Genomic DNA, 12722 nt, shown 5'->3' on the forward strand with positions numbered 1-12722 from the left:
AAGTGGGACCAAAAATTTTACTGCGCATGTGACAAACGCGGTCATCCACGCGCATCCGTGGTATAGTATATTTTGAAAGACGTGCGGACGTGATTGCGCACGTGACGCGTCCGGGCGCGGAAAGTGAAGTATACCCGGGGCTTTATGCTGAAGTGTAGACCTCATGGTTAGGCTGTGGGTGGCTACATGAAATAAATCTATGTTGTTCTCAACAAGCTTTAACTGTGCTAAAGCCAGTGAGGAGAAGTTCTTTACTTGATCATTACTTGTATGTGAACAAGTGTTATGTTGGTTTTAGTTTTTATAAAAATAAATAAAATAAATTAGTTTGAGGGGCCAATGCATCATTTACACAATCTACATATGGTTATCAGTTGTACTCCTCTCAACGGTCATGGAACATGTATGTGTGTGTACAACAGCTACTCACAACCTAAGCACAAGCGCACCTCTTCACCACGATGGTAACAAAAACACAAACAAAAAAAAAAAAAAACATTTTATTCACTACAAACTCTTTTAAATGTTCAAAATAACTAAACATTAAACACTTTTAAACACTAACAGGTCTTTCCATTTCCTTGAAAGCGCAGAAAACTTGCGCAACTCTGCACAAGGACACCAGTCTGAACTGCAACAGCACTGGTTGGATCAACAAGAGTGAATTATGTTCAGAAAACATGAATTATGTTCAGAAAACATACCATCAACTGGTATGATCTCATTCAATTAGGATCAATTTTACTCATCAGTACAATTAACCTAGTCTAAGTTCAAATAAATCAGTTAAACTGTGTGGAAACAGGTGTCATAATTGAATTAAGTTAGAACAACAAATAATTTTTTTGAGTGTAAGTGCACAATATGACCACTTTAAAACAATCCTGGATATTTAAGCTTTCTCACCTGACGATGGGCAGTTTGGTGAATGGAACAGGAGGAAGTTTGAGTCCGTCAGGGAGGTTGATCACCTCCATTCCACCTGGACACTTTGATGTGTAGTTCTCCAAACTCTGGGTCACTTCTTTCTTCTCTGTGGAGAGAAGGCGGTAAATGTGTAGTTGTGTTTGAATACTGTTTGCAACAAGATACATACTGCAAATAAAATAAAATAAGCTACCAAAATTAGCATTCCTCCTGAAGCGCTGTCGCTGTTTTTTTTAAGAGCCAGCACGTCACCTCAATAGATCATCAATGTATCTAAAGTGAGCCGAGAGCCCCAAGGGTGAAATTACCCACAATTCTCACTCACAGGCCTCTAGCCCAGAGCAAGATATAAATTTAACAAGGCAAATAATCGGAGCATCCGTACATCATGAGGGGAGACGTGCATGGCTAACGATCTGGTCTATTTTAAGCTCTGTTTCCACAGGTGAGCGTTGTATTGACTTACTGCTCTGTCTATAAAAATGTTTACGGCCTCACTCTGCCATCAATACACACCTCACAGCCTTTCCGATAAAACCAATGATCCCGGTGCAGTCTGAATCGGATCCAAACGCTCAGAAAGAATCCCTGCTGCACTGAGCAACAGGCATGCTACACATTAGAGACAAACATTAGATGGCCATATTGGTATAAGCCATAATTAGATTTATTATTATTATTATTATTATTATTATTATTAGTTGTTATACTATTTTCTTTTATTTATAAGAATTTATTTATATAAAATATTTACAATAATGATACACTGTAAAAAAAAAAAAAAAAAAAAAAAAGTTGAGCTAACTTAAAATATTTAATATGATAAACTTACCACAGTCAACTTAAGTTAACTAAACTAATCCACTCCAGTTTTGTTCATCTAATGAGTACCAGGTAATCTTTTGAACTTAAAACTTCTTGTTAAGACAACAATTAAAAAAGAACGAGTTGAGCCAACTTGAAAAAATAGGGCAACCTATCGCAGTCAACTTTTTAAGTTAAAGTCAACTTAAAAAAATTAATTGTTATTTATAAAGCTTTATTTTAAATATAAAATATTTATAATAAAATATAATAGTAATAATACTTTAGATTATTTATAACATTTATTATACATACATATATATATATATATATATATATATATATATATATAAAATGTTATAAATAATCTAAAATATTATTACTATTATATTTTATTATAAATATTTTATATTTAAAATAAAGCTTTATAAAGAACAATAATGAAGAATATAATGTTAAAAATAATTAGGGGCCAAGCACCGAAGGTGCTTAGGCACCTATTGTTATTGTTGGCGTTCCGTACGCTTATTATTATTCTTCTTCTTCTTCCGCTCTTGAAGTCTATGGCAGCCCATAGAACCGCTTGCGGGAAAGTTGTGAAATTTGGCACACAGTTAGAGGACAGAATGACCTTTGTCCATAGCAAATTTGGAGTCTCTAACTCAATCCCTCTAGCGCCACCAGCTGTCCAAAGTTGCACTTATGTTTATGCTAATAACTTTTGAACCATAAGGGCTAGAAACAAACTTCTTTTTTCCTCTGATTCATTGGGTCAAGACGAATCGATTGTACCATATGACGTCATTTTCCGTCATGAAAATTTTCCGCCATTTTGAATTTTCTGAAAAACCTACTTTTTCGAACTCCTCCTAGGCCGTTAGTCCGATTTTCATGAAAATTGAACCAGATCATCTTCAGACAATGCTGACAAAAAGTTATGGAATTCAAGTTGATTGCTCAAACCGTTTTCGAAAAACACACGAACGAATTGTACGTAGCGCTTGCGATAATAGAAGTAAGGCTGTATCTCTGCAACACTTTATCATATTCAGACCAAACTTGGTACATGTCATCACAAGCATGACTTGAGGCACCATGCAGTGTTTTGGCGCAGCGCCACCTACTGGTGCGGAGATATGAAAAATGGCTATTTTTGCTTATAACTTCTTATGGGTTTGTCCAAAAACCATAAATTTGGTCTCGTTGGATTCGGGGAATCATGCCGAGTCGAATGATATCCAATTGTCCTACTTCGGCCATTTTGGCCGTCGGCCATTTTGAAATTTGTGCTAAAATGCTGTATTTTACGAACGCATTAGCATATCGTTACGAAACTCGGTATGGGTCATCAGCACAATGTCCTGAAGGAGCCTGAGAAGTTTCGGACCAGCGCCACCTTGTGGTCAAAAGTTATAACAAAATTTACAAAAATGCTAATAACTTTTGTCTATATTAACCGATTGTAATGAAATTGGTCTCAGTAGATTCCGTGGGTCATGCTGAGAACAATGATATTAAATTTGCCATAGTAAGCTGAACTTCCTGTCCGCTGTATTGTTTTTCTTTTAAAAGCTACTTTTTCGAACTCCTCCTAGACAGTTGCTCCGATTTTCACCAAAATTGAACCGTATCATCTTCAGACCATGCCGACAAAAAGTTATGGATTTCAAGTCGATATGTCAAACCTTTTTCGTATACCAGAGCAAAGAATTTGAGGCATGATGCAAAAACGACTCTTGAAGCTGTATCTCTTCAGTGCTTTGACATATTGACACCAAACTTTGCAAGTGTCATTGTCACCTCACTCTGACCATACCAAAACAATTTGGACACAGCGCCACCTATTGGTCGAAAGTGATGAACCAGTAAATCCTCATTTTTTATCATTTTTCAGCTATTTTGCATAAAATGATCTTAATAGGTCTTTAATTGCTCACTGCTGCTGTTGGTCTGATGCTCCCAGCCATGTTGGCTGGCTTCTTCTGCCGTTTTTGTGCTTGGCCCCGTAATTGCTGCTTGCAGCTATATTTATTATTCTTCTTCTTCTTCCGCTCTTGAAGTCTATGGCAGCCCATAGAACCGCTTGCGGGAAAGTTGTGAAATTTGGCACACAGTTAGAGGACAGAATGACCTTTGTCCATAGCAAATTTGGAGTCTCTAACTCAATCCCTCTAGCGCCACCAGCTGTCCAAAGTTGCACTTATGTTTATGCTAATAACTTTTGAACCATAAGGGCTAGAAACAAAATTCTTTTTTCCTATGATTCCTTGGGTCAAGACGAATCGATTGCATCATATGACGTCATTTTCCGTCATGAAAATTTTTCCGCCATTTTGAATTTTCTGAAAAACCTACTTTTTCGAACTCCTCCTAGGCCGTTAGTCCGATTTTCATGAAAATTAAACCAGATCATCTTCAGACCATGGTGACAAAAAGTTATGGAATTCAAGTCGATTGCTCAAACCGTTTTCGAAAAACACACGAACGAATTGTACGTAGCGCTTGCGAAAATAGAAGTAAGGCTGTATCTCTGCAACACTTTATCATATTCAGACCAAACTTGATACATGTCTTCACAAGCATGACCTGAGGCACCATGCAGTGTTTCGGCTCAGCGCCACCTACTGGTGCGGAGATATGAAAAATGGATATTTTTGCTTATAACTTCTGATGGGTTTGTCCAAAAATCATAAATTTGGTCTTGTTGGATTCGGGGTATCATGCCGAGTCAAATGATATCCAATTTTCCCATATCGGACATTTTGGCCGTCGGCTATTTTGAATTTCGTGCTAAAATGCTGTATTTTACGAACGCATTAGCGTATCGTTACGAAACTCGGTATGGGTCCCCAGCACAATACCCTGAAGGAGCCTGAGAAGTTTCAGCACTGCGCCACCTTGTGGTCAAAAGTTATAACAAAATTTACAGAAATGCTAATAACTTTTGAGTATATTAACCGATTGTAATGAAACTGTTTTCAGTAGATTCCTTGGGTCATGCTGAGAACATAGATATCAAACTTTCCATAGTCAGCTGAACTTCCTGTCCGCTGTATTGTTTTTCTTTAAAACCTACTTTTTCGAACTCCTCCTAGACCGTTGCTCCGATTTTCACCAAAATCGAACCGTATCATCTTCAGACCATGCTGACAAAAAGTTATGGATTTCAAGTCGATAAGTCAAACCGTTTTCGCATACCAGAGCAACGAATTTGAGGCATGATGCAAAAATGACTCTTGAAGCTGTATCTCTGCTATGCTTTATCATATTCAGACCAAACTTGGTATGTGTCATCACAAGCATGACCTGAGGCATCATACAATGTTTCAGCACAGCGCCACCTACTGGAGTGGAGATATGAAAAATGGCTGTTTTTGCTTATAACTTCTGATGGGTTTGACCAAAATTCATAAATTTGGTATGGTTCATCAGGACAATGCCCTGAAGGAGCCTGAGAAGTTTCGGACCAGCACCACCTTGTGGTCAAAAGTTATAACAAAATTTACAAAAATGCTAATAACTTTTGTCTATATTAACCAATTGTAATGAAACTGGTCTCAGTAGATTCCTTGGGTCATGCTGAGAACAAAGATATCAAATTTGCCATAGTCAGCTGAAATTCCTGTCCGCCATATTGTTTTACTTTAAAAACCTACTTTTTCGAACTCCTCCTAGACCGTTGCTCCGATTTTCACCAAAATTGAACCGTATCATCTTCAGACCATGCCGACAAAAAGTTATGGATTTCAAGTTGATAAGTCAAACCGTTTTCGTATACCAGAGCAAAACATTTGAGATATGATGCAAAAATGACTCTTGAAGCTGTATCTCTGCAATGCTTTATCATATTCAGACCAAACTTGGTACGTGTCATCACAAGCATGACCTGAGGCATCATACAGTGTTTCGGCGCAGCGCCACCTACTGGAGTGGAGATATGAATAATGGCTATTTTTGCTTATAACTTCTGATGGGTTTGACCAAAATTCATAAATTTGGTATGGGTCATCAGGACAATGCCCTGAAGGAGCCTGAGAAGTTTCGGACCAGCGCCACCTTGTGGTCAAAAGTTATAACAAAATTGACAAAAATGCTAATAACTTTTTTTTCTAATTGCTCACTGCTGCTGTTGGTCTGATGCTCCCAGCCATGTTGGCTGGCTTCTTCTGCCGTTTTTGTGCTTGGCCCCGTAATTGCTGCTTGCAGCTATATTTTAAATTATTATTATAAATATTTATATTATCATCGTCTTCATACATTATCATCATCATCATCATTAAGTTAAATTATAATTTTCCAGCAAACAAAAGGAATCCTTTGCACCCTGAACAGATGGGAATTGAAAGCATCATAAAATAGTTGCTGGCAGACTGCCGGCCCCTGTGGCAGATGGGAAGGTGCGACTAACTTATAGCTGCAATAATGATTTAACATGGCCTAAAGAAAGATCAGTCCCATCGATATTTCTCATTCCCCACTCAGAGATGCAGCTGCTCTGCACTGAAGTGGTGAAGGGGAAGGAGAGAATGAGAATGGGAGTAATAGACATCCTTCACAACTCATTCTCATGTTGAGGGAATAATAGATCAGAAAGCCTCATATGACTCTGAAACCAGGGTACAAAAAAATGGAATACAAATCAAATCCATCCTCTGTGATTTTACCACATCGAAATGAGGTTAAAGGTGGTTCATTCATCTGAAGAATGAGTGTGATGCAGCTAATTATATTAAATGCCATTTTCTAAGTAAAAAAAAAAAAAAAAAAAAAAAATCAAAAAGAACATGAAGTCAAAATGCAGGGATTTTTGTCTTTAAATTGCCTACAACAACAGAGACATTTTGCACTTACATACTGCACGATGCACTTACATACTGCCAAACCACACAGTTCAGATCTAAAAACACAATTTAATAGATGTTCTCTCCCTGTGTATTGTTCGTTTGACAGCGCTGAAAGACATCCATGTGCATCTCTGGGTCTCTGTTGGACAGGATCTCTGCCTACAATTGGGTTATATAACACTAATCTCAAATAACAACAGGAAAAACCAAAGCAAAACACTTACAGTCCATCTTGGAGAATTTTCAAACTGACAGGATTTATTTACAGAAAGCTAAAAGTCAAATTATAAAAAGACAGAAAAATAACCTTCTGCTTCCATTTGATCAATCATGCCCATCTTCAAATATATATATATATATATATATATATATATATATATATATATATATATATATATATATATATGAGTAAAATGCATTTTCTCTATTTTGCATATGTCAGATGCAATATTGCCACAATGGTCAGTTTACTTAGCCAATGCAGAAATTGAAGGTTTCTTTCAGTCTTTATTGGTTGGGAAGATGATCTTGAAAAGATAAATGAGAAGAAAGAGAATTAGATTAAAAAGCTGTCTGTCAGTGAACAGATGAAAAAGTGATTCATATTCTTACTAATGGACATTAAAAGGTCTGCAAGACTGAGAAGAAGTGGATCATGAATATATTTCTCTTAGTATATGACCAGGAGGGTTTGGCTACATGGATAATTTCAAACCAAAAGTTAAATAAATTTCAGCATTTAAAGGAAATTATCTGTTATTGCTCTGTAGTTATTTAGCCTCTATTGCTCTGTAGTTATTAAAAATAAAATAATAATAATAATAACAGAACACAGTAGGCTTGAATCACTTTTCTATCCCCACAATGCATCAAGGCAGAGTTTTTCTATTTTAAAATGTTTTTCAGTTATCATGTAATTTTCACAGTACTTCCTTTTATGGGTTCTCAACATTAATCAAAAACATTACAACAAAAGAAGCCCAACATGATATAGTCACAGTTTTTGATGTGGCCTTTGCATTTGACCCCAATTAACAGGGTGGAAAAAATGTTAATCGCTCATTCTGATTTTCTTGTACGATGTCAATGGTAATCAAACTGTTTCTTTTGTGTGAAGTGATTAATTAAGCTGGAAATATACCTCACATAGATGTTTGACAGCCCTTACTGAACAGAGAAAACTAAATCTCACAGATGATATTTGTGTCACTAATGCACTTAAAAACACACCATCAAAATTCATGCAAATTCAGTGGAAAATCCAGACAAAAAGCTGTTAAAACCAGTCTACAACTAAACACAAAAGAGTCCAGTGCATTACAACTACTATAAACCGTAAAGGATTAGTTCACTTTCAATTGAAAATTAAACAAAGCTTTACTCACCCTCAAGCCATCCTAGATGTATATGACTTTTTTCTTTCTGATGAACACAATCGTAGAAATATTAATAAATATCCTGTAGCATCTGAGCTTTATAACGGCAGTATGCATTACCAAACGAGTATGAGCTGAAGAAAGTGCTTCCATCCACATCCATCCATCATTAACATATTCCACACGGCTCCAGAGGGTTAATAAAGGCCTTCTGAAGTGAAGCAATGCATTTGTGTAAAAAAAAAAAATCCATATTTAACAAGTTATTAAGTAAAATATCTAGCTTCCGCCAGACCGCCTTCTGTATTCTTCAAAACGCTTATGCTGTACGTCACACGCCTTCCCTATTCAACTTATGTTTTTTCCGTAATTTGAATACAGAAGGCGGTCTGGTGGAAGTTAGATTTTACTTCATAAATTGTTAAATAAGGATTTTTGGTTTTTTTTTACACAAACGGATCGCTTCACTTCAGAAGGCCTTTATTAAAGGTGCCGTAGAACGTCTTTTTAAAAGATGTAATATAAGTCTAAGGTGTCCCCTGAATGTGTCTGTGAAGTTTCAGCTCAAAATACCCCATAGATTTTTTTTAATTAATTTTTTTTAACTGCCTATTTTGGGGCATCATTAAATATGAGCCGATTTAGGCTGCAGCCCCTTTAAATGCTCATGCTCCCCGCCCACATCGCCAGTTCTATTTTTCCCCGCTCGCGCTTGCCTTTAACAGCATAAACAAAGTTCACACAGCTAATATAACCCTCAAAATTGTTCTTTACAAAGTGTTCGTCATGCAGCATGTCTAATTGCGTAAGTATGGTATTTATTTAGATGCTTACATTTGATTCTGAATGAGTTTGATAGTGCTCCGTGGCTAAAGCTAACATTACACACTGTTGGAGAGATTTATAAGAATGAAGTTGTGTTTATGAATTATACAGACTGCAAGTGTTTAAAAAATGAAAATCTTGTCTCCGTGAATACAGTAAGAAACGATGGTAACTTTAACCACATTTAACAGTACATTAGAAACATGCTAACAAAACATTTAGAAAGACAATTTACAAATATCACTAAAAATATCATGTTATCATGGATCATGTCAGTTACTATTGTTCCATCTGCTATTTTTCGCTGTTGTCCTTGCTTGCTTACCTAGTCTGATGATTCAGCTGTGCACATCCAGACGTCCTGCCCTTGTCTAATGCTTTGAACATGAGCTGGCATATGCAAATTTTGGGGGCGTACATATTGAGCCCGACTGTTACGTAACAGTCGGTGTTATGTTGAGATTCGCCTGTTCTTCGGAGGTCTTTTAAACAAATGAGATTTATATAAGAAGGAGGAAACAATGGTGTTTGAGACTCACTGTATGTCATTTCCATGTACTGAACTCTTGTTATTCAACTATGCCAAGATAAATTCAATTTTTAATTCTAGGGCACCTTTAAAATTTCGGAGCCGTGTGGAATATGTTTATGATAGATGAATGTGGATGGAGACACTTTCATCAGCTCATACTCATTTGGTAACGCTTACTGCCATTACAAAGCTCGGATGCTTCAGGATATTTATTAATATTTCTCTGATTGTATTCGTCAGAAAGAAGAAAGTCATATACACCTACGATGGCTTGAGGGTGAGTAAATCTTTGGGTAATTTTCATTTGAAAGTGAACTAATCCTTTAATATACAAATAGTAGCGCTCACAAGCCATTTTACTTCCATAACATATTTACAAATGTTCTTCCATGGCCGACATGCAAAATTATAAACATATTTATAAATATAGGAATATTAAAAAATAAATAAAATTATTTTAAAAAAATCATCTCAGAACTCTTTGTTTTTGCATGCTGAAAGAACAAACAATATTCTTTCTAACAGAACACTTAAGCATTTTTGATAGGTCAGTACAGAAAAAAAAAAAGTGTAATGCGAACATTTTATCGACTCAACAAAAACTCTTAAAACATGACTGAGGGGGTAAAAAGCCTGCAGCTGTCGAAAGAGATGAACTCGGGTGCTCGGGTTGATGCGAGGACTGCTGACGGGATATAAGCAGAGATGACTGTCACATAAATTATGAATAATGTATAAGCAGGGCGCAATGAAATTACAGACTGCAGATGAGCAACTAAACCCAACAAAAAAGCAACATGCTGACAAATGCGTCAAACTTCTCAATCGGAGAGGTAGAAATGCAGGCAAAAAAAAAAGTGTGTTGTAAATTGAGAGCCACTAGAGCTGGGAGGAGACGGCAAACTGACAACTGACTCAGAAAATTGCTGTTTACAGCAGTGCAGTGAGGAGGAATGGATTGGACGTTACAGTCCATCGCAAAGGTCCGCAGAACGCCGTCCGCATCTTTCGGCTGCGAGAGGAAGGGGTTTGTTGCTATGGAAACCATCAACATGCTTAGAGTGCAGAGGACAAGGTCACTGAGGGAAAAATGACTCGCTAAACAATTTATGAGATGTTCAGATGAGGGTTTATGTCCCGTTTCTCTCGTATATAACTGATGAGAGTCAAAAAAGGCATCAGAACATGGTTAGACTGAACGTAATTGCATGCCGTCTGATCAGGGTATAATTACTGACTTTGCACGGCTTCCTTGATATACTGCAAAAATTCAAGTCAAGTATAAAATGAGACGGTTCGGCCCCTGAGGGAGAGACTTTAGATGACAGAAGGCCAGGGAGGAAAAATAATAAACATACAATCACAAGCATTTACACCATTATATGTCACTCTTAAGATAAACAAACTCTAATCACCATAAATGGGTGGTTATTCTTGTCAAGACGAAACAAACGAAAAATAGAAATGTTGCATTGGTTATTAACTGAAATAAAATAGGTTTAAGTTGAAGTAAAAAAAAAAAAAAAAAAGTGGCTGTTATAAGGAGTTCTGGGTGCTTTTGTGCATTTTAGGGTATTGCTATGCTGTTGCTAGTGTGCTTTGGGTGGTTGCTAGGACATTGCTAACATGTTATAAATGGTTTTTAGTACATTGCTATGCAGTTGTTAGCAATCCTAATAGTTAAGTTTGTCTTAGCAAAGAGCACTAAATATTCTGAATGTGTTCACCAGGTACATCATCCCTAAAATCCATTTAAAATCGCGTGTCTGTGTTTCTGTCACAAATGCCTCTCTCTGTCTCCCCAGACCTGCGCTTAATATTTCAGGGACAAGGGTGCTTTTAGCAAGAGCCTGAAAGTGAGAAAGAGGTTGTTTAGTGAGACACACAAGTGTGTGTGTGTGTGTGTGTGTGGGGCCATGAGAGAGACCCAGAGAGTGTGTTGCTTGTGTTTGTGTGTTTGTAAGGGCTGTAAAGGTTGGTAGTGTGTTTGTTTAAAGCTGTATGAGAGTGAGATTAGCTCAGGGCCACAGAGACCAGAGAGGCCAGGCTTTTTTTATTCAGTTCAAAGAGTCTGAAAACACTTCCATTCAAACAAACACACAAACTTTAAGTCCATGTACCTCACTGCATATGGGTGAATCTCACACATTTCTGGATAACATATCATAAATTTAAATCATGTTTATTTATTAATGTATATCTTTTTTTTATTTTTTATAAGGAAATAGAGTCTGTTTAAGGATTTTTTTTTTCAACATATCTAGGTCACAATTCAAAAGTCTGAAATAAAATTAAGTTATTATATTGTTATTAGATAATATTTTGCATAAAAGAAAATAATTGCTACTCTTACGATTTAATTACACTGTGACAATTTCAATAATAGTGACATTTAAGCATATTTCCCCCTAATTTCATAATACAAATATCTCAGGACTGTTATACGGTAAAAATACTGTAATAAAGACAATCACACTGAAAATAATAAGAATTATAATTCAGATAGATAGATAGATAGATAGATAGATAGATAGATAGATAGACAGAAGGACAGACAGACGATAGATAGACAATAGATAGACAATAGATAGATAGATAGAAGGACAGAGAGATGATAGATAGATAGATAGATAGATAGATAGATAGATAGATAGATAGATAGATAGATAGATAGATAGATAGATAGATAGATAGATAGATAGATAGATAGATAGATAGATAGATAGATAGACAAAGACAGAAGGACAGAGAGATGATAGACAGAAGGACAGATAGATAGAATGATAGATAGATAGATAGATAGATAGATAGATAGATAGAAGGACAGAGAGATGATAGATAGATAGACAGATAGATAGATAGATAGATAGATAGATAGATAGATAGATAGACAGATAGATAGATAGACAGAAGGACAGACAGACGATAGATAGACAATAGATAGACAATAGATAGATAGAAGGACAGAGAGATGATAGATAGATAGATAGATAGATAGATAGATAGATAGACAGAGAAAGACAGAAGGATAGATAGATAGATAGATAGATAGATAGATAGATAGATAGATAGATAGATAGATAGATAGATAGATAGATAAAGACAGAAGGACAGAGAGATGATAGATAGATAGATAGATAGATAGACAGAAGGACAGACAGACGATAGATAGACAATAGATAGACAATAGATAGATAGAAGGACAGAGAGATGATAGATAGATAGATAGATAGATAGATAGATAGATAGATAGATAGATAGATAGATAGATAGATAGATAGATAGATAGACAGACAGAGAAAGACAGAAGGATAGATAGATAGATAGATAGATAGATAAAGACAGAAGGACAGAGAGATGATAGATAGATAGATAGATAGATAGATAGATAGATAGATAGATAGATAGATAGAT

General features: G+C 36.1%; 1 protein-coding gene across 2 annotated transcripts in view; it reads right to left on the minus strand.

Annotated features, from left to right (window-relative positions):
* The window catches only part of trappc9 (trafficking protein particle complex subunit 9), a 258472-nt gene that overhangs the window by 213147 nt on the left and 32603 nt on the right, over positions 1–12722 (minus strand). For both annotated transcript variants that reach the window (XM_048203094.1, XM_048203092.1), the window contains one exon: positions 907–1033. In XM_048203094.1, the coding sequence (XP_048059051.1) occupies positions 907–1033 (127 nt within the window). The remainder of the gene's footprint in view (positions 1–906; positions 1034–12722) is intronic.

Source organism: Megalobrama amblycephala, linkage group LG9, assembly GCF_018812025.1.
Source record: "Megalobrama amblycephala isolate DHTTF-2021 linkage group LG9, ASM1881202v1, whole genome shotgun sequence".
In the NCBI taxonomy this organism is placed as follows: Eukaryota; Metazoa; Chordata; class Actinopteri; order Cypriniformes; family Xenocyprididae; genus Megalobrama; species Megalobrama amblycephala.